Source organism: Drosophila ficusphila, unplaced genomic scaffold (assembly GCF_018152265.1).
Source record: "Drosophila ficusphila isolate 14025-0441.05 unplaced genomic scaffold, ASM1815226v1 contig_414, whole genome shotgun sequence".
Taxonomy (NCBI): Eukaryota; Metazoa; Arthropoda; class Insecta; order Diptera; family Drosophilidae; genus Drosophila; species Drosophila ficusphila.
In genome coordinates this window covers 13,457,279-13,479,905 of record NW_025064328.1, presented here as the reverse complement: position 1 = coordinate 13,479,905, position 22,627 = coordinate 13,457,279, and the positions used below count along the sequence as shown (strand labels likewise).

General features: G+C 40.4%; 2 protein-coding genes across 2 annotated transcripts; both read left to right on the top strand.

Moving 5' to 3' along the window:
- The first annotated feature begins 728 nt into the window (after window positions 1-728).
- LOC108090936 lies at window positions 729-20,829 on the top strand. The gene is made up of 7 exons (XM_017189871.2): window positions 729-964; window positions 1,111-1,254; window positions 5,780-5,886; window positions 7,548-7,721; window positions 11,832-11,986; window positions 12,056-12,335; window positions 17,978-20,829. The coding sequence occupies exons 2-7, from the start codon at window positions 1,162-1,164 to the stop codon at window positions 19,542-19,544; spliced, it is 2,376 nt and encodes a 791-aa protein (XP_017045360.1). The 5' UTR covers window positions 729-964; window positions 1,111-1,161; the 3' UTR covers window positions 19,545-20,829.
- Window positions 20,830-21,105: 276 nt separating this feature from the next.
- Window positions 21,106-22,253, top strand: LOC108090679. The gene is made up of 2 exons (XM_017189466.2): window positions 21,106-21,461; window positions 21,523-22,253. Exons 1-2 carry the CDS (start codon window positions 21,260-21,262, stop codon window positions 22,140-22,142), a joined length of 822 nt encoding a protein of 273 aa, XP_017044955.2. The 5' UTR covers window positions 21,106-21,259; the 3' UTR covers window positions 22,143-22,253.
- The last annotated feature ends 374 nt before the right edge of the window (window positions 22,254-22,627 follow it).

The following is a 22,627-nucleotide window of genomic DNA, read 5'->3' as shown; positions in this document are numbered from 1 at the left end:
AACTTTTAGTTCCTCCAGATAAAACTAGAGGTAAGCGGCGGCTGGAGATTAATAAGCCCAGGCCTGCGGTTTAGCATGCCCACATGAAAGTGGATTGGGATCCGTTGGTGACACTAGCAAAAAGCACAACACAGGATATCTTATCCTAGCTTAAATCAAGAAGAGCACGAGTTTTGGTTTCCATAAACATGAGATGCGAGATAAAAGTTTGAGCGGGAACTGCTTTGTTAGCTAGTTTGGAAGTTCATCAACAAGATGCATATCAACAGATAACAATTTGAATGCGAATGTGTCTGATTCTTTATGTTTCTCTATTTAGTTTAATCCAATGCTCAATTTTTGTGGGAAAAACATTTGGCGGTAAAATGTTCTTGTAGTATCTGTTTGTAAAAATACATTCGAAAAAATTATTATAAATGATGATAAGACATTTTCCAAATGTATTATTCATAAAAAAATTGTCCACATATTCTCTCAATTGAAAAACCCTAATGGCAATCTTTTTTATAAATTCTGAAATAGTTTGTCAACATTAGTTTATAATTTCAATACAGTTAGTGAACTCAAATTTTATAAAGTTGTATTTTTAAATTCTATTTAAAATTAAATTATATCTAATCTATTATAATCTATTATAATTAAACCTATTTAATTTATTTCCCTAATTTCAGGTGGCAGTGGCAGCGGCGGCGGAGGAGGCGGCGGGGGAGGCGGTGGCGGGGGCGGAGGGAGTGGCAGCTCGTCGGACGTATCGAGGGATCACTGCAACAAGACGGTGGACATTTTCGAGGACATCAGCTCGCCGGAGGTCAGCAACCAGAACGTGGGTCGACCTCTGACCTGCTGGTACCGCTTCCGAACTTTAAAGGGAGCGCCGCGCGACTTTGTGCTGCGATTGCGGTTCAAAAAATTCAAAGTGGGTCAGCTGCTAAACGCCACCCACTGCGACGGCGGCTATCTGCAGGTGGGTGTGGCCCGTGGCCGAGTCTTGATTTATATCCTCCGCATGTCGGGGCTAATTTATATCGCCGTGCAAAGCGATGACATATGCGACACACACGCGAGAATCGCTGACTGAATTGAGTTTTGCCCGCGTTCCCATTGTTGCAGATTGTTGATGGCAATGCCAAGACGGATGTCTCGAATCGCCGGGAGCCGGGAATGTTCTGCGGGGAGGCGGAACAGCCGCAGACATTCATCAGCGAGACGAGCTACGTTAAGGTCCTCTTCCATACGGACAACTTTACGGATCAGGTGAGCAGCCTTCCCGGACACTTTCTTTCATCGTCTCCTCATTCATTCTTGAGATCTCGGTGGGACTTTTCATTTTTCGTGCCCCAGCCAGTGGAGAATTCCAATTACTGACGGAGCAACAAAGCCAGGCATCCTTGAGTCCTACGGTCTGTTGTCTTCTGTCGCCAGAGTCTTGCCACTTACACTAATAAACAAAAGTCCCCTTGTCCTGCTTCCTTGCATATTTCTAGGGCTCCTAGATATGTATCAGCACTGAGAAAAATGAGTGCTGCATTTATTTTAGATCTTTAGAAAGGGAGCTTGGAATGCACTTACATGAAACTAAAAAGAGGTTGAGACCCATTCCCTTATGTAAAAATAATCTTAGAATTATTTTAAGACTTAAGCAAGAAATAAAATGTTTCAGTTTACGTAGTTCACATATTATCAAAGTTTTTTTTTAAATTGTTTTTTTTCTGCCATTTATTGTTTTAAAAATATTTATATAAAAGGTTTACTTAAGAAGAATATTGTATCTGCTAAAATACTTGTATTTTTGTTATTTTATTTTCGCATTTGCATTGCATATAGCCAGGGGGTTGTTTTCCTGTTTTTAGCTTAGAGCACCTCTTCCTTATTGTTTGCAGTGTGCGTATATAAATGTCTGTATATTTATATTTATCACATAATTTAAGGAAAATATTACAGCACACCCGTCTTGACTGCCTGTCTTCGCTCTTTTCACTCCTGCAGAAACCGAAACCCTCACCCTTTCCCCCGAAACCTTTCTCTCCCTTCAGCTTTCCCTTGAATGCCCCCATTTGGCTCCCTGTTGGCTTGGATGCTGCCATGTCCTGACCCATGTTGCTCTATCTGCTCGGCTGCATCTATGCAACTCACTTTCGCACTTAGCGAGAGTTATACACACAGATACTCAGATACTCGAGCATACTACGAGTATGTGTGTGTGTGTGCGAGTCCTGTTTTGTATTTTTTATCCTTACTTATATTTATTTTTCCCCTTTGCCGTATTTTTGCATGCATTATTCAGGAGTGGGCCGGGCGTCTATGGCGTGGGTGGACTGCACTGTTGTCTGGCCTCCGTCTGTCGTCGTGTCCTGTCTCCTGCATCCTTTTTGGCTGGCTGGCGCCGTCAGTCTCCTTCTGCCAAGATATATACACACTCCAGATTATATATATTAAAATATATGTATAGACGCATATCTATGTGAATTTTCAGTTCACAACTTGAATTCTATTTAGCTTTGCCCCCGTTCGCTTTTCGTTGGTATTTTCCCTCTGATTTTCTCCACTTATTTTTCTTGATTTTGTTTTTCTTTTTTGTCAACTGCTTGGCTGCTGCGTTTTTGATGCGGTATTTGCATTTATAAAATGAAAGATAAGTTCTTTATGTCACATAAAGAATTTCAATATTTATAATGGAGATTTTTTGCGCAGGCGGAAGGAAGACCCTTGAAAAATGCATGCCCTGTAAATGCTAACAGATGGGCGGAAATTATTCTCAAAAGAAATAAGACAATAAAGCTTGTTAAAAGGCGGGAAGTGATAGAAAAAGATAAAGCTTTTTTGCTGATTAACATTTATAAAGAGGGTGTGGTAACACAAATGCATTTGAAAGTAGTAGTAGTAGTTTGAATAAATATAATAAGGAACTGTGGGAACAATATTGTTTTTGTCCAAGAGATAAGTTAGCAAAAAATGAAATCCAATCCTTTTGTTATAATTTCTAGTAAACATACCGCATAGAATTTGCACATGGCAATCGCCAAACCAATTTTGAATCGCCTCCGCTCCATCATAATGGCATAACCTTCAAATCAGATCCGAATGTATATCCATAACTCCATTCCAGCCATTCCGTTTTTCATTCAATCCGAAAGTCAAATAGTTACCCCCGAGTCCTCTTTTCGCAGTGCGTAGTCAATGCAGGCGATTGGCTTTATGGCCCGGCTTACAACAAGTTGCAGGGATGTGCAAACACAAACAACCGACTAAAGCCATGAATGAGTGCTCCGAGCTCCGGAGCAGACAAAACGGAGGGGGCAGCGGAGGGGGATGGCGGTGTTGGTGTTGGGGGAGGTCCTCTGGCAGGACACCCTCCAGAGTGTGTCTTATGCACACCTTAATGGAGTCATAAATATTTATGAAAACTCTCCAAGCTCGCTGGAAGTTGCAAGTTGAAAGTTGGCGGATGCTGCGCTTTGTGTTATGTTTTTTTTCTTTTTTGCCGACTTTTTTGTTTTTCGCCAAGCAGACGGGAACTTTTTTTGCCACTTATTCGGCGCAAGTGCGTCGGATCGGCGGGGCAAACGGGGCATTCATTCAGTAATAAATAAAAATAAGCGACAGCTCTGGCAATGTAATAACACGATATAATGAGGCAAAAGCATCGCCCAGTCGCGCGGCAGAGGAAACGAAATAATTTTCGCATTCGCATTAACATAAATTCCATGCGAAATAAATCAAATATAATTTCACAAAAACGAGACGCCAAAGAGCAGGCGGCAACAAATCAGTTTGAAATTTTAATTTATTCGAGCGCGAATTTGTCAGGACATTAACGGGGGAAACGACCGTGGACATCATCGGTATCATCTCCACCGCCATCGTTATTATCGCCATAATCATGCGAATAGGGATCAACGGAGCTCCACTTATGAAATTATTCGATGCACTCAAAAGCTGCACACAAAAAAGTTCAATATTTGTTCTAATGGAATTAGGTGGGGAATCTAAATACCAGTTTTTGTTTTTATATAGTAAAAATAAAATTTAGTTAAAGTTTTGTGTATTTTGTACTTTATATATTTACATTTATTATTTTATATATTTAAATTTACTGTTTTCTTTAAGTAAAAATTAATATTTTAAGTTATTTATTTGTTATGACAAATGATTTTTAAATCATATGCAGTTGACTTCAAGCCAAAGAGTTTTCCGTAATATTTTCCCGAGTGTAATCTCCAATATATGGGTATCTATAGACGAGGACAGAAGGCTGCAGCTTTGGGATATATATTTTGGGGTGGCTGGGGCGGATGGACGGGCGGGTATCCACGTGAGCAGCATCTGGATAAATCGAAACGAGCCTGCGTCTGCCATTGTTCACATCGTTAAGTGGCGCTAACGTCATTGACGCCGGTAACGCATTTAATATTGACATGTGCATTACGCCCATCCCATCCCCTCTCACCCCAAACCAATTCCGCTCCCCGTTTCCCCAATCCCCAATCCCCAGTCTCCCCGCTCGAAAGACCCCAATGGAAAATGGCCAACGAGGTTTATGTGCGGCCATCAAGGCCGGTGGAGCGATTTTGGGAACGGGGTGCATTGATAACCATGACGTTGACTTTGTGGCAGGTGGAAGTGGGCGGGCATAAGGAAATCGCTTTTGCGGCTGTCTGTCGATAATTTCGACTTCGATATCCGTAATTGAAATGAATGTTTTTTGGGGATGGCGCTGCATGAATTCGATTAGCAACCAAATCGAATCAAAGCTCACAAATTGGCAATAATCATTGCTTTTGTTTGGCTTATCGAATTGGCAAGCGTTGTGGAACAAATCGCAATTGCCAATTTGAATTTTTAGTGTATTATAATGCTGAATTATCACCTATGGATAATTGTGCAGCTTTGTGAATTTTTAAGTATATTTATCGTTTTATTAAAAATACAGATACAGATAACTTTTTGTTGTGCGGAGAAGTTATAATTTAATGTTAATTTAAATATCAATGTGTATTTAAATTTTGAAATGAAGTTAACAGAGAGGCGTGTTTGTTTTATTTGATTAATAAAAACTTTATTTGTTAAACAATGTTCAAAATTGGTTTTGTCGTTTGTTATAAAAATTTGCATATTAAACTTTGTTTTGAGAGACTTTTTAATTATATTCTGACAAACTTAAAGGGTACTTTATTTTTTTAACTAAATAACTAAAGGGCTACATAATAAGGGAGTTGCTTTGTTAGTTTTTTTTTCGTCTTTATTATACTGCAAATTATTTTTTGTGGCATCTGAGTTCGTTACCCGTTTGCAACCCCAACATTTTTTCCATTCCGCCTTCATTTCATTTGGCCATTTTCAGGTGGGGTGGGGCGTTTGTGCGGTTCTGAGGTTCTGAGGTGAAGAAGGTGTGGCAGCTGCCTACGTCACTGCAGCACGTCATTAGCGCTGATGAGGCAACCGTTGCAAGGGAACAAACGGGCAAACAGGATGGCAGGCAGGCAGGCAGGCTCGGGGAAAACCTTCGGTCTTTGCGAGGGCGTGGGCGGCAGGGCAAATGACATTGCACATTTCCATGTGGCAGGGCATGGAATGAAAAGCGGGCGGAAAATGGGGGCGGGGTCAGGTTGAAACACGCAATTGTCTGACGACGAGCCAAGCAGGAGGGAAATTGACAAAATTCATCAGCAACAATGCCGGGGGCGGAGTGAAAATACGGGGGATCACACTGCGTATACGTGATTTTTCTGCCATTGTCCACTCATACAGCTCTTTTTCCCCTATCTCTCCCTTTTTGCAGACCTACTTCACATTCGATTCACGCGCGGAACAACAAACCGAAGTCTATCTGCGATATGGCCAACATCCGGAATTATATCCAAATCGTCGCGGCGAAGTTGTCCAAGGGTGAGTAAATGGCTTACCGAAAACGGGTAATCGAATGGGTTTCCAAAGAGTCCCCTCGTTTTTTTTCTGGCTGGGCTTTTGGGATTTCATTCTTTTATAACCCGGACCGGCGTTAATTCAATTTTATTACAGAAATATTGAGCTAGGGCGGGGAGGGGGCACATTTTTGACGAGCCACTTCAGACGAGAGGTCCTTGTCTTCGATTCGCTGGCGCATTTCATAATCATACACGAGTCAGAGAACAGCGGAGAAAATCCGGCAACAGAAGGTCGCATTAAATTGAATTACTTGTGCTTTCTGCACTGCGGCAAACATAAAATTCGCGAGCGGGGAAACGGGGGGGTTTTTCGCCTAAAGGATGGCTGAAAAAGTCGGCGATTGAAACCAAAGAAAGGAATTCATTTCGTCGGGCAACTCCCGCTCCCGAAATCCTGACAAAAATAAAACTTTGCAGACATTAAATTTTATTTGATTCTCTCTTTTCGGAGTTTCCATTTTTTCTTTTGGACCTGGCAGTCTAACTTTTATCTTAATAAAATAAGTTGCAAGTTTTAAGCAAAGATTCGGCTGCAAGTAACGAGGCGAGGGGAAATATGCTAGATTTACTCAGATGATATTTGTGCATATGCACGCAGATGGCTTGGGGAGGCAAAAGTCTGCGAATACAAAGTTTCCCAAGTAGGCTTTTTTCGCAAATAACTTGCACTGCCAGATAATACTTGAAAAGTGTGGGAGAAATGAACAAAATCCAGTGAGAAGTGAAATTGTTAAAGCTGTTGGTAATTTCTTTTTAAATTGTTTCAATAAAATATAAAATTGATAAATAGGGTAACTTGAAGGAATATAAGCTTTAAGGTTTGTTATTTGATATTAGAGTAAAATATTACCGTGACTCCGTTACCTAATTTGATATTGCCTCATCTTTTGAGGACCTTCACTGGCATTTAAACCAGATCTTGCGCCAATATTTGCCAGCTTTAACTGGCATCAAGAGCTAGCTCTCCCATCAAGAGCGTCCTCGAGGACCTCCTCCATTGGGAGCGGTGAAAATCCGACTCTCCATCACCCACATGGCCAATATGATTTTTATGCTAATTTTGCGGTCACGCGCGCATCGACACCAAAGCCAAAACCCCAAACGCAATTGAGGAGCCAAACCAAAGCAAATTGCCAAAGACAACGAGTAGAGGAATGGGTATAAAAAAGGACGAGATTGAAGGGAAGAAGAAATAAAAATGGTAATCATATTTACGCTAGCCTCGCCTTTGAATGGTTTTCCGTTTGTTTTACTTAAACAAATTGAAAATTATACGCACCAAACTCCGAAGGAATGAAAATTTTACACAATCTTTTGTTGTAATTTAACAACAAATTTACAAGCTCGAAAAAAGCGAACGTTTGGTGGCAGAGAAACGTTGGGAGCGAGTGAAACAGAAATTTCCAAATCAGTGAACACAATTTTCTGGCTTCCTTGACGCAGTTAAAGGACTGGGCAAACGAACCCAAAAAGTTCTATGGATCATTTAGGACGCCTTCTGTTGTGAACATTTATCGGGGGGTTCGAGTGATGTAACCAATTTGAAACAAATTAAATTAAATATTTCCATGCCTGTAATTCGATGATTTGATAAATATATATATTTTTTTCTTTTGTAATCAGATCTTATTGCGAGAGGGAGTATCGGGATTGTCGCCTGCAAACCTGCTATGTTCAATCGCCCGCATATCCCGGTCTATATCCTCGGGCCCTGAATTGTCGCTATAAGTTGCACACCCGCCAGCCGTATATTAAATTGTATCTGCAGAATGAACAATTTGCGGTTGATGGCCAAAGGTAAGTTGCGTATCTAAATAGTATAGATATAATAGCTATTTAACAATGGGTTTTCATCGTTCATAATTTTATTATTAATTATACGTTTATGTTAATTTATGTGGTTAAAATCAAATTAGAAACACAATACAAAAACATAAAATAATCTCCATGATAGAAATATAATTTAAATGGCATTTAACCTTTTTGCCTTGCCATCAAAGAAAATTATTTGTCCATCAGCAGCAGTTGAAAAAAGTATACGTTGTTTATGCAAATGTATTTCACCTCCATTTATCCTCGCTTTTTTGCTGGGCACGAAATTAGTGTTAAATGCAACACCCTGTAATTTGTCATTTTGGCACGGCGATTGCACAATCCCCACAAATTCAGGACATTTGGCCCAAAAACTTTGCTGTTGCCACCGGTCGTGTTGTTGTAATGCATTTGGCATGCTGACAATGACAATTTGACAGAGCGCTCGTCGCAAAAATTGGCACCAATTTGCTGGAAAACGTTGGCGACATGTCCTCGGATTGCATTTGCCGTATCTGTATGCGTCACTTTCTGAATCAGATTCAGAATCTGTATCTGCGACTCTGTCCGTCTCAGCGAAAAATTGGGGAAAATTGGCTAAAGGATTACGTTTTGAGTGAGGTTGCCCTCGATTGTGGCGAGACAGAGTGGAGAAAATGCTTGCCTCTGTGGCTGTCTTGTATTATTAATGCCAAAATGATGAAATCGTCTGAGGAGAGAAGCGATTTCGCCCTATCTCTCTTTTGACGCTTTAAATGTGCATAACTTAAAGTTATTTCATAGTTTTTGAGAATTTTGAATAACAGCTAACTTAAAAGGGAACGAAAAAAAGTTACTGGGAGAAAAAGTACAAAAAACTTGTATATTTGTGTAATATCTTAAAATTGATTCTTTAATTTAAATAGGGTTTTCGGTTTTGAATTTTAATAATTTTTAGTAGTAGTCCATCTTAAATTTTTTTTCTGCTCTGTTACCTTAAAAAGTTCTGTAGAAAACCTTTAACTTCAAACAAAGTGTTCCGTCTCAGTGATTGTCCCCAGGCCATTTAGGCAAACTCATTTTCAGGATTCCCTGCCAACCTTTTCGTCGGCTTAAATCAGAACTTTAATTTTTTATTACCCCCCGCTTCCACCTCCCAGGTGGGCATAATTTTCCCCTTGGAGCTCGGCTTTGTCGCGACGAATACAATTTACATTTGCTTAACCGAAATGACCTTTCACAAAATATTTGCTTTATCATGAACTCGGGGTAATGAGGGTGGGTCAAAGCTCCTTACCCTCCTTTCCGACCTCATCTCCCGATGGGGATTTAATGGTTGGGTGGCAAAAACCTTCAGCTTTTAACACTTTGCACATTCCCAGCACAAATGGCCGGCAGAAGTGGCCGAGTATCTTTAAGCCTGTTTGATGTGCAAATTCTGGAGTCAGCATATTTCCCTTTGGTCCGTCGATTCTAGGTCCCTATCTCAGCACGTACACATCAGGCAACGGCAAGTTGGAATTAGATAAGCAACATTCAATTTATTTTTATAGATTCAATTTGAATATTTACCTTTTGAAAAGTCCAATGGCAGGGACACAAGGATGAGAAGACGACAGACGCATGTCAAAGTTGCCAACTTTGAGATGGGTTTCCGACTGCCAAAAAAGAAGGGGGTGAAAAGTGGGTGGAAGTCGGGCTGAAATCCCCCTTTAAGTGTGTATTAATTTGCAAGTCTAAGTTACTTTCGGGCTGCAGGAAAGGATTAGACAAACAAGCCCGTTGCCAAGGAGCTAATCATGGTGGGAGTTTGCTTTCCAAATACCTTTCTGCTGATGAAAAGTAACTTAAATGCTGTGTGCTTGGGAATTATTTTTAAGGCTCACACAGAAAACGAATTTCCTAAGGAAAATAACTCTATTGAAGTTCATTCCAGCTAAAGAATTAAATTGTGGAAAGAAGCAATTACCTTAAGCTCTTGATACAACATAAAGTTACAGTATCAATAATCAAATATTGGAGTTTTTGCAAGCCTATACTTCCCCACATCTGAACAATAAATGTAATCCGCCTGAGCCTTGTATAAATCCGCCATAAATCCAGTTCATAAAACCCGACCTGTTCGGCTGCTTCGGTTTGAGCTCCCAAAATGGATGCCAAGTCAGCAGAAAGTTCGCTTTCGTGTTGCCGCTATTTTATAAATCACTTCAGTTTATTGCACAGCTCCTTTGGCTGTCAAAAAATACAACCCACAACAACATTCCTAATTTCTTTGGCTATACCAAAAATATTTCTGCCATCACAGCAGAAAAATTCAGTCGGCAAAACTTCGGCGGCCGGATGCCAAACAAATGCAAAAGTCATCGAGTAAAAAAGTTTTTTAATATGCCAAAATTATTACCAGTCAGTTGATGTTTTTTTCGCTCTGCTTTTCTTTCCTTTCCTCATTTTTTTTTTTTGATATGTGTGCTATGTTTGCGAAGGGGAAATAAAAGTTTTTCGCCCCTTTTTCCTCCTTCGGACTAAACAGTCATTTTCTCTGTCCCCTTCTTTGTAATCAACTTTCTGGCCAACAACGCATTTATTATCAATAAGTTGGATTAGCTCTTCGCAGACTCGGACAAAAACTTGCTGACAAAGTGATTAAATTGACTGAAACGGACCGACTAGCTAATAGAAATCTATCTATCTGCAGCGTATAGATGGATATAGATACAAAAGTTGGTCAAAAGTTTGTTTCCAAACTTTCTAGCGATTGGTCAGAAAATAAAGGAGGGGGAAAGAATGCAGAGAAAGCAGAAAGGTCCGATGGAACTGTCAATTAAATTGCTATTTTTGTTTCACTTGGCAAATCACATTCATCGGCCGCTGGCTTTGACTCACTGACTGGGTCTCTATTTGATTAAAGTTCAGTTGGTAATTGCCAAAGTTAGCTTTCAATTAGAAAGTTCTCACACACACACACACACCCACATATATATACAGACACACAGGTGAGAGGCGTTTCATTTGCCTTTTGAACTGCCCACCAATCAGTCTGCTCCGCCAGGGGGAAGTAAAATTGTGAATCGAAAAGGGAGACCGGGATTCCAAAGCCCGTCGCCGTGGCCATCATCAATGGCCGGGCACAAAGGTCACTTTGTCTGGTTGCCCGGTCCTTCGTCCAGGAGTCAGGGTTATGTGCCATTCGACCAGACTGCCAGCAAAAAAATTAAAAGCATCCTCGATCGTCTAACGCAAGAAATTAGAAAAGGCTTCAAAACAGACGCTTTGGATTTTCCGTTTTGCTTTTTTTCTCAATTTTTCTGTGAAAATTTTGTTTTTTTGCCCAACTTCCTCGGGCTGGCAAAGTGCAAATGAATGTCATGACCATGGGCGCCTGGGAGAGGATTGGCCCTTCTCCTTAGTTCACAAATCAATTATTCAAGTCCATCCTAAAAGCATTTTGAAGTACGAAATGTCAATGAATTGCTCTAAGTTTGGCTTAAAATGCTTACATATTATATTTGTTTTTGTTTTACTGAAAGTTTTTGATGTACAGAAATGATAACACTTATTCAGAAATAAGCTCTTTTGGCAGAATGTTACTTTTTGGTTTTTTATAGTGAAATTGTATTTATTTATTTTATGAAAAGAGGGCTAATTTCCTTTAATCCATTTTAATTTGAAACAGTTTTAAGATGCTTCAAACCTTATTTTAAGCTACTTAAATGAAAGGCTTCAATGCAATTAAAGCCAAGTCCCTCATATACTCGCATAAAAATCATTTTCCCCCACAAAATTCTCTTCAACTCGACCCCTTCTTTTTACAACGCCCCTGTTTCACCAACATTTTTTCACGGATTTCCGCCAGGCACTAAAAGCATCAGCACTCAGTCAGTTATTCAATTGCCAGCCTTACTCTTTATTCCCTTTTTTTTTTGAGCTTTTTATTTTCTTCGTTATTTGTGGAACGTGAGTTTTTTAATTGTTCAGTTTTTTCGCCATTTTTTTATTGAATTGTCGGCGTCGGATAAATTAAATTTATCCCTTCAACGCTTCCATAAATGTAACAAAGAAGCCAGCAATCAATGTGACTGAACGCCATCATTCCATTAATGCTGCTCTTGTTTTCAGATGTGAGAATGTGATGACCTGCCCGATAAGGCCAATTGGATCTGGTAATGAGCACTGTCCCTACGATTGGCTGGCGGTCTACGATGGCCGTGATGAGCACTCCCCGTTAATAGGAAAGTTCTGCGGCCTGGGAAAGTTTCCATTCAGCATTATTGGTGAGTAGAACGAATGGTCGACACCCAGAGCGCGCGCGAGTCCATCTAAACAATTTGCATATCCGGCAGGCACATCGCAGTACATGTACGTTGAGTTTGTGACATCGCCGGCGGGTCCGCTGCTCAATACGGGCTTCCATTTCAACGTTGGCAACTGGCCAGGCCACGTGGAGACGGCCGGCATAAAGCACGGCGTCTGCGACTGGCTCTTGAGCTCCGACTCGCTAAAGGACAGCAGCGCCAGCGAGGGCATCTTCCTCAGCATCGCCCACTGGTATCCGCCGAACACCTCCTGCAGCTACCACATCAAAGGACATGTCGGCGAAATTGTGCGCCTCTATTTCCCCAGGTAGGCATTACGAATTCCATGCATTTCCATCGAGCTTCGAGCATCCAGCATCCCTCGCAAATTGCCGTCGAATGTGTGTCGTATTAGCAGTTGAAGGACTCTCTTGTTTCCGTTGTGCAACTCGATTTAAAATTGAAGTATCTATTACATCAATTATGGGGTCACATCAAAAGAGTAGAGTGTAAATATAATTTACTGATTTTTAAAAACGTTTTCCATAGTGAGGTCATCTTTATTAAAATAAGGTTAAAGGCTTTAGTTAGATATCTCATCTGTAAATCTATTTTTATAACATTATTTGATGTTTTTCTAGGCAAATCACATTTTTAAAACTTACACCTAAATCAATTTTCTTTCGAAGACAGCTTCGATTGCAAGTTTCCAGATCATGCTCACCACTTCTAAAAAGAAAGTTTTAGACAAAGTTTTATTTTAATCAAAAATCAAATAAGTTACAAGTTCTTTTCTAAATTATCCTGTCTGCGAAAACATCCCCCCACGATGTCTCAAGATCGGGGTCACCACTTGCCATTCTGCATTTGCAAGTTTTTCCATTAAAATTTCCATTTTTGAACCAGTTAGACCGACAAGGACTATCCAAGTTGATCCCTCTCCACAGTCCGAAATCCGTTGGCCAGCCTTTTCGTTACAAGTGAAAAGTTTTGCGGCTATGTGGGCGATTTGCACTTGCTCCGTCGGATTCCATCCTCCTTTCTTTTCCTGGGACAATCCTCGGGATTTCCTCATTGCGTTCTATGCTGTAAGCGTATTTTAATGAAATTTTCCGCAAAGATTTATGTGACATTTTAATTTAACGTGTCGAGTTGGAGTTGTTCTTTGTGTGCATACCCGTACATAAATTCAAATATATATATCTATATGTATACATATATATTTTTACTTTGTTGCCGTTGCCGGCGTTGTTTGTGTCTGAAATTCTCGGAAAGTGTCTGAACTTTTTGGCCAAGTGTCGCATTGATTGTGCATTTCATTTGAGTATTTTCCACTGCATTTCGCCCTTGCCTGCGAAATATTTTATTGTGCTGCGGTTTTTGGCTTTGCATGGCGCTGCGAATGGTTGAGACTATGGCGAAGTTTTCCAGCTCCCTGACACTTTGAGGGCACATCAATGGTGAGAGGATAACAGGATAAATACGACAGTCTTTAAACTGAAATTATAGAGTGAGAAATGTGATTAAATAGTTGCGACCAAGTTTATCTTACATCTACATCTACCTTTATCTTATTATGATATCTATGTTCATATTTTTAATGAGTAAAATAATATTAATACAGGAACTTAAAGACAGAAAATATCAAATATTTTTTAGTAAAAACTTAACATGCATAAAATTTAACAAATGGATGTGGGTTAGCCTTGGTTCTTACGTTCAGCTGCCTTTTTTACCAAATTTGTCCTGTAATGTTGTCTCCCAAATCACACCGTTTTATGTCCTTCTGGTCTGTAATCTCAAGTCTGCCATTTACACAAGTTCGCTTCGAGTAATCCAGCTGCAATCGCAACGATTCTGGAGCAGCTCCTTTTTCGCCTGAAGAACCCAAACAACCGCTTGATGTTGCAGCCCTGTAATTTATGCAGAAATTGTTACCGAACATTGCCAAGTTTTTGCTGGAAAGGACTAAAGAAAACTATGTGTACAGGGCAAACATCACAACAGCACATAGGGAAAATGGAAAGATCAGGCGGAGAATGGGGAGTTTTAAAATATCAAGCAAGTTTTTGCCAAAAGATAAATATTTATGTCCACCTACAAAACGAGAAGTTCAGAAGGGAGCTTCCAGTAACCATCACAAGCCCCATTGTTGGTGGAAATTCGTACTGGAGGAAAAGTGGATGGGGTTTTTCAAGGGGGATGGAAAAGTGGGCGGTGGAAAAGTTGTGCGCACGTTTACACCGATTGCCATTAAGAGTTCAGAAGTGGGCAACATGATTGCGTGATTACAGTGCACAAAATGCAACCGAATAGGGTAAGCAATCGAAAGAGAGGGGGCAACATTTTGGCCGAAAGAGATGGCCAAGGCTACGTGGCCTTTTGGTTTAATTCTTTTTCCTCCCTTTTTTTTTTGGAAAAGTTCAAAGTAGACGAAAATGCAATGGGAAACTGTGTTCGGTTCACACACCCGCAACATTTTTCCTACTTTCCTGGCCAAGTTTGTGTCCTTGTGGTTGTTGTTATTGCCATTGTTGTTGTGGTTGTTTTGGGTTGTTTTGGGTTTGTTGTTTCAGCCAACTTCACTCAAGTTGCAGCCGAACCAACAACAACAGAGGAAATAAGAATATATCAAAACGGAAACTTAAAATACCCTTAAAATTAAGATATATTCTAACACCAGTATATTAGTTTTTGTATTTTAAGGGAAAATCAAGTAAGGTTTTTTTTTACATTATTTCTATTACGTTATAAAAAGAAACAGATAAAAGACAATTAAAATTAAATAAAATTAAATTAAATTAAGGAAATTAAAAATAAATTTAAATAAATATTTATTTATTATTTAATATGTTAAAATGAGTTATGCTTTACATGTCCTGCTTCAGTACGCATCTGATATGTTTATTATTTTTAAATTTGCTTGTTTTTACAGATAATTTTTTTACTGTAGAGCTTGTAACATCCTTCAACGAAGTTGCAAACTTCGAAGCAAATTATTATATACGCTGCAAGAGTGTTCCCATGAAAGCATCCCATTCGGAGGGTTTTTTCTCGCAGTCCTCTTCGTAACTGTCAGTTTACATTTACCTCGAATACCTTCCTCCATTTGGCCCCCCCTCCCCAAAAAAGCACACCTACCGCCCACTCACCCACAAAAGTGAGTAGGAGCTGTTGTCCTGCTGCCTGTCGCAGGAGTCTCGAGTCCCGAGTCTAGACGCTGTCGACATTGTTTCCAACAAAGTTGCTCATTTAAGTAACATGTCATGGCTTTGCTTTCGGCTTCTCCACTCCTCTCACCGCTTTTTGTTTGCCCGGTCTTTGTCTACCAGCTATCTGGTAGGATTTTTTTCCGAGTGAGCTGACCAGATGTTGAACTACTCCTTGAGTATATTGCACTTAAGTTTTCCGCTCGGCAGTGCGGGCATGGATAAGCAATCCATTTGCTTGTGCAGAGCACACACTTTTCCCAATAATGTTGTGAATGGTCGAGGGAGTTGCCCGTGTTCTAGTCTTACTAGCTACTAACAACTCATCAGCGTCTGCTTTAGTGCTCCATTATCCGATACATTGTGTTACTATTGTCTATTAATGTCCACTATCATTTGCGACCTGCCATCTAACTTCGTTCTTACCCTGCGACGAAATGAAGAAAAATTGCATCAGATGAAATTACAAAATTACAACTTACTATTATTTTGTTTTACCTTTTTCAAGTTGTTCAGGGCTTTGTATCCTTTAATAAAATCCCACTAGTTTCCCAACCAACCCTCGGCAATCACCCATATATCGGTAATAAAATCAATTTTAGGTATCTGCTACTTTTTTATCCTACTACCGTTTAGAGGCCTCTCTAGGATATTGGTGTTTGGGAAAAAAAGTAACCAAAATCCGCTTGAAATGCACAAGACATGTCGCATACTTGGGCTATTTATAAGCCTTATGGCCACATAAACTGACGCTCTGGGCTTTTGGCCACGGCACCAATCGACTCCCGTATGCACATAACCAGGCTAACCAGTTGACAACAATTCCCCGCAACCCCTCATCCCTCAGCCACCCAACCTCATCCCCCAAATAAACCCGCCCACTGAGTCAGCATAACGGAATATTCGGACTGGGAGTTCGAAACTCGGGGTTACACTTTGAAAAACTATTTTCAAGTTATAGGATCTAAAAGTAAAATTTGTTTTTTTACATTTTCATTCAAAAATTGTAGGTTTTGTCAACAAATTTATAAATTATAGAAGGAAACTGCAAAGTATTTGTGTATATCAAGTTTTCTAGAATTTTGATAAAAATCTGACTCACAGATAATAATACAACAAATCTTTAGAAGCCTTTCGGTTGAATTTAGATTACACACTATATAACTTGAGATCTTAGCGAGCCATGAATTTCTCTCAGTGTTGAAACTGGAATTGGGCTAGGCTGCAAACGGATTACGAGGACATGCCGCAGGGTGTCGGGGCTTACTTTTCGACGACGCGTACGTGAATAACGCTATGGGCACGTCGAAAAGCGTCAAGGAGGGGGGATCGCGGGGAGAGGGGGGCCGAGGGGATATAGTTGGGTAAAAAAATAGTAACTCTGCTCCATTATGAATAGTGAGGGGCGAGACTCACGGGCATAAAAAACAAGAGCGAAACCAAATGAAATTTGTGCCACGCTGCTGCCTGCCAGCGACGTAGATTAGGGGCGTGGCTACCGCCCCACAATCCCCCACTACCCCCCTCCCCTCTTCCCCTTTTCCACCCTTCAAACTGCTGATGATGGTGATTTTTCTCGGCCCCCCTCGAAACCCACCGCCACTGCTTTTTTAGCCAACTTTGTGCGAGTTAATAAAATGTTGTATTATGTCATATTTTCGGATAGAGGCAAATGTAATTGCATAGAATGTATTCACCGCACACTGAATGGCAGTTATATAAAAAGGATATGCATGAAAACCTAAACAGGAGGTGAGTTATATAACCATTTTGTGGATTTTGTGGGATAAGTAACTGAGAGCGGTGAATGTTATTTTGCGACTCTGCAGTGGTGTGTGATCGGACTTTTTATTATGGCCAAAAATAAACACTTTTAGGGTTGAATAACTATTTGTGGACGCACTTTGCTGCATGAATATGGCTCTAATATTTTGGTGGAAAATTATATAAAAATATATTTATATGTGCTCTGGTTTTCTAGCTAAACATTACGGAAACTATATCCTTAAATATACTTTATAAATTATGCTGTGTTCATCTTTTGATTTCCGCTAACCCAAGTTGAATTTCTCCTCCCCAAAGTACTGCAGTCACATCAACTGCAAACGTAATGCAGGAAAACTGCAGAAAATTGGCCTTCCGCATCAACTCCTTTCAAATATCCTTGGCGCTCGCCCATCGTTTTCGCCAGCCTGCCACAAATAGTTTTGGAATGCAATTTGATGGGGGCCGAAATGCAACTCACATCGCGACCCCAAAAACCCAAACGAGGCTACGTGTGTGTGATAGACAGCCAAGGGGAAAGTGCCATTGGAGCGAGAGGGAGGGGGTTAGATTTACCTGTTGGCAGGTGGAATTTATATTAAATTGTAGGACCCAAAGACGCGACCAGAATTGCGGGTTGGCAAAGAGCCAGCAGTCGAGTAAAGTGTTCACCAGACGCGACCTAATATTTTGGTTGACACTGTTTCTCCAGCCGATGTATCGGTAATTTACCTATTATTTTACTAATCAAGTGTACATTTTAATGATATTGGATATTAGCTTAAGCTCGTCTTGAAATTACTTCCCAACGGATTATGTTATATATAAGAGCTTAAACAACATAATTGATTAAAATGTTTTTAAATAAAATAATTGAACATCAGTAAAATATCTTACTGTGATCCAAACTGCAACTTTAATCATAACATTTTTTTTAAATTAATTTATTTTTTTAAAACACATTTATATTTATAATATTTTTTCTTTATATTTTCAGTTTCCGCATCAATCGCATTGAATCGCCGATTTTGAAGTACGAAGGCGACTGCGGAGAATCCCTCACAATTTACGATTCGGATCACGCAGATCCTGCGAGGATTATTAAGACTTTTTGCGACACTTTCTCCCGACCAATGGAGAAAGTGGATTTCGTGAGCACCAGTCCCTCGCTGTACGTACAATTCGACTCGAAGACGGGCAGTTATAGTGGCAGCTCACTGTACTACTGGGCGCACTACGACTTCTTCAACAACACTCGATTTGGAGATCCAGTTCCGAATACCCTTTGCGATGAAGTGATGTATGCCTGGAAACATCCTGGCGGTCGTCTGCGATCGCCTTTGAATTCCCTAATTTTCAAGCGAACCGGAGGAAGTGATGTCCGCTGTCAGTATAAATTCGTGACCGATCGAAGACTATATGCCAGAGCTATAATCGAAGTGAATGCGGTGTCCTTCAAGGAACTTCCTTATAACAGTAATGCCTGCACTCGATGTCACGAGGAGCGAGTGGATAAGCTGGTGATTTGGGAGGAGCGAGATAAATACCAGAACAATCTGGCCTGCTTTTGCGATAATATCCCGCGAGCAGTGAGAGTTATATCGTCGGCGGATCAGATGAATCTCGAGATGATTGTTCAGGGTCAGCATGCTATAACTTCCTACTTCAAGAATCCGAACCCCCTGTTCGAAGCTACCTATGAGTTTGCCCATGGTCCTTTGTGTGGACCCATTACCCTTGGACCTTCGCCAGATGGCGAATTGGTGTTCCCCTATAAGAAAGCCTTGGCTATGGTTTCGGGACCCATGGCACCGCCAGAGCATCATTATCGCCGGGAAAAGTGCATCTGGGAACTGAAAGTGGCTGCCCAGCGAGATTTGTGGCTCAATTTGGAGAAGGCACGTTTTGCAGATCGCAGCTGCGAAAGTGCCAAGATAGAAGTTTATTTGGCAGGACGTTTGGAACCGCGATTTGTGGTCTGCCCGGAAAATATATCACTAGCCAGGGATTTACCTATACTGACTACAGCGGAATTGGGAGCCACGGGTGCTGATCAGGAACCTCTGCCTGTGCTCATCCAATATACCGGAGATGGTCAACCGGGTCGCAATATCTTCCGGTTGGTTTGGACGGAACTCTTCCACCTGCCTCGCAATCCCGATGGCAGTTTGGCTGCCTCACTTCTCCAGGATGGAGGCTGCGATTTCCGATGTCCTGGAGACACAGAAGTCTGCATTCCAAAGCATTTGATCTGCAATGGAGTAGCTAATTGTCCAAATGTGACGCATACTTCGACATTGTCGCAACTAACGCGACATATTGAGTGGAATCTGGAGCAATTGGGACTACTTCATCATGCTGGGGAATACCAGCAGTTGGTTCTCCATGATGAATCTCCGGAAATTTGCCTGAGACGCGATCTCAGTGAACTGCCATATGGAAAGTTGGCTTTAATTACATTGGGACTGTGTCTCATGTTTGCATTGCTTTTCGCGATTTTAAGACGGATGTGTAGAAGCACTTCCAAGCAGCAAGGAAGGCATCATCTGCAGGAGGATTACTAAGCATCACTAAGAGGCCATTTTACAGTGGTTTCTTTTTTAAGAGTTTATAAAACCAAAAAAGAGAGTATTGTGTAGCTTTTTAATAATTCATTTTTCTGAATTACAAGCTATTAGTTATTGACACTACCTATTTTTAAAGGAAATTAAAGCTATTGTATTAAAAAAAAATAAATTACGCAATGAAGTGTTGTTTAAAGTTATTTCGTTTCTTTGAGTGCACTGCCAAAAAGTTACACAAGCTCTTTAATTTTCCCTAAATTCCCCCTTTTGTATAACTTCAAAATTTAATAGATACTTCCACAAAACTATGTAAGTAGCTCTGCCCAGTCGAGTCTATAACTTTCGCTCTACGTGACATCTAACACACATTAATTAAAAACAATTGTACGATAAAAAACTATGAAAAAAACCCTCAAACATATAAATGTTTAAAAAACACACTCACACAAACCAAAAGAAATTAAAACTGCCCTGAATAAATTAATTAAAACATGGAAAATTGTCACGTGATAATTGTTGAAATAAAAAACGGAATACTTTAAAAGGCATAAAGAAACTAGATATTAATTAAGGTAGACAGGTAAAATGACAAAACCAAAATAAAGCCAAAACAAAGCAAACCTTTAATTCAAAGTAATAAGAATAATAAACAATTGTTGGTGGTTTTATTAGTTATTATAACGATAAGTACGAATACGTTGTACTATTGTTGGCAAATTGTCAAGCAAAACCAGGCGTATATACATACATATATACATGCATATGTATATAATGTACGATATACAATATATAGGGTATATTTTTTGCACATAGAATTACCTAGACCATAATTGAATAATGAACTTCCCCCATTAATTCCACAAATTGTGGCAGGTATTTTAAAATGAGGAAACCCAAGCGATAATCCCCTAAAAAATTGTAAATTGAAACCTTTAAATGGTTATAGTATTTAAGTCTAAATAGAAATGAGTTCATAAGAATTATGAAAGAAATTTTGTTCAAAAAAGTGTGGTAACAAAAATTGACCCTTGATTACCAGCTCCCCCACAAATATTGTTGACAGCAAAGTCCTTGCAAAGTCTTGAAAACCCCTGAAATTCTGCACCTTAAAGGTACAGTTGGTCCCCAACCACAATAGTTATGTAAAAACCCCATGGAAAGATATGGCCCTAAAATAAATGAAAGTTAATACCCACAATGAAATGGAAGAAAAAAAGAAAATTAGGACACATATTTTAGTGTACGTCAGAATTAAATGTATAAATAAAAGTGCGAAAATAAATAAAACGAGAAATTGGAAAACCGTTGATTTTGATTAGAGGGTTACTCCACACCGCGCAAGTTGGCAGCCCCCCAAAGAACCGTAAAATGCAGCTCTGTGTTAACTGGTTTCCCTCGAGGAAAGTCGTAAGGAGAGACGAAGAAAGAGCAAATGTCATCGAAAGCGAAAGCGAAAGGCGAAGAGGCCTGTGGGAACGCGAAAGAAAACCACCTCGTCGCCGATTTAAATGTCAGCGACCCCCGAACGCAAAAGCCTCGGACCTCTCAAATCCTGTCAAATAAATCGTGTCGAGCTGAGCAGAACGTCTGGAATCGGGCAACGCGAGTTAAATTGTGTAAATCTTTATACCCTAAATCTGGTCGAAAGTTCTTCACTGTCTTTCTTCGCGCTTCTTCCCTTGGTTTGGATACGCGATTGTTGTTTTTTCACCAGCATGGAAAGATTTGGAGTTCCACGAGGCAAACGCCCTCGAGTTCAAGTCTCAATGGATGACAAAGAGAAAGCTATTGCCCGAATTCGAGGTGGAGAAACCAAGGCCGGTATATCCAGGGAGCTTGGTGTTCCAGAATCCACAGTGCGCGGATGGGTCAAAAGAGCCGAACAGCGAATGGCTCGCGATGCCGCTGGCCAGTCGGGTAAGTTGGGGTTTCGACTACCCTAAAATGGGGTTAACCCTAAAAAAGTATTTCCCAACAGGTACCAACAACTATTCCTCAATTCTGGCCATGGCCTTGACCAAACCGCAGGTCACAATCAGTACAAAGGCGTCGCTTTCGTCTGTCAACTCAAAATTATGCCCTTCATCGCCTCCCTTGGCCTTGAAATCCCTGAAGCTGCCCCAAAAGCGAGATATTAATGGTCATTCTGTCCAGAATCCAGCAATGGCTCCCGTTTCCATACCCGTTCCCATTCCTGTGCCTTTTCCAGTGCCACCCACTATTTCCACCGACAGTCAGCAACAGATTATTGCATGGTTGCATATTTTCAATGCCGGTCTCCTGAATTTCACCCTGATCGCCACCGCTGCAGTGCTTCAGGCTCGTTCCCGTGGATTGGCGGATCGCCTGCCATTGTGGCAAATCATTACGGATTACGTTGACGAAGCCGGACGAACTGCGGCTGGAATTGGGGGTCAGTACCTTAAGGCAGCCCCTTCAACGCTCGTATCGAGTAAAACACAGTTGATGGGACCAACGAGTCCCAGGCACAGAATGATGCACGGGCGTCCTTTTCGTGGGAAACTAAAGAATCCTCCGGTCCACATCACAGCGGAAGATGACGAGGATGGTTCCACAGACGCCGAGTCGGAACAGTGATAAATACAGCAATTTTACTCTTTGAACGATTGGAATTTGAAAGCTGTTTATTAAATGTTAATTAAATATAATCATGGGACTTTCAAATCCAGATTATGTGGTACAAAAACCACAATTAGAAAGGTAAAAAAATGATTTAATACCAACGTTTTTTACATGATTTTAAATCAATAAAATTATGCAAATCTTTTGAATGTTTAAATTACCCTAGTTAAAGAAATGTGGTTGACAGCTGTTTAAGATTAAAGTTAAATTTAAATCGAGCTTTGCCTTTGTGCAAATAAATCTTGAGGAATTCGTTTTGCTTTATACTACACACAAGAATTAAATTCCGTGATAAATAAGTTACTTGTAATCATTATGTATCAATCAGATTGGCGATTGTGTGAATTTAATACGGGTTCTAAATCCCTCAGGCGGTTTCCACAGTAAGCATACACTGCAACCTGCATTTAGTCGGAGCGAAAAGCTCAACTCAATAGCCT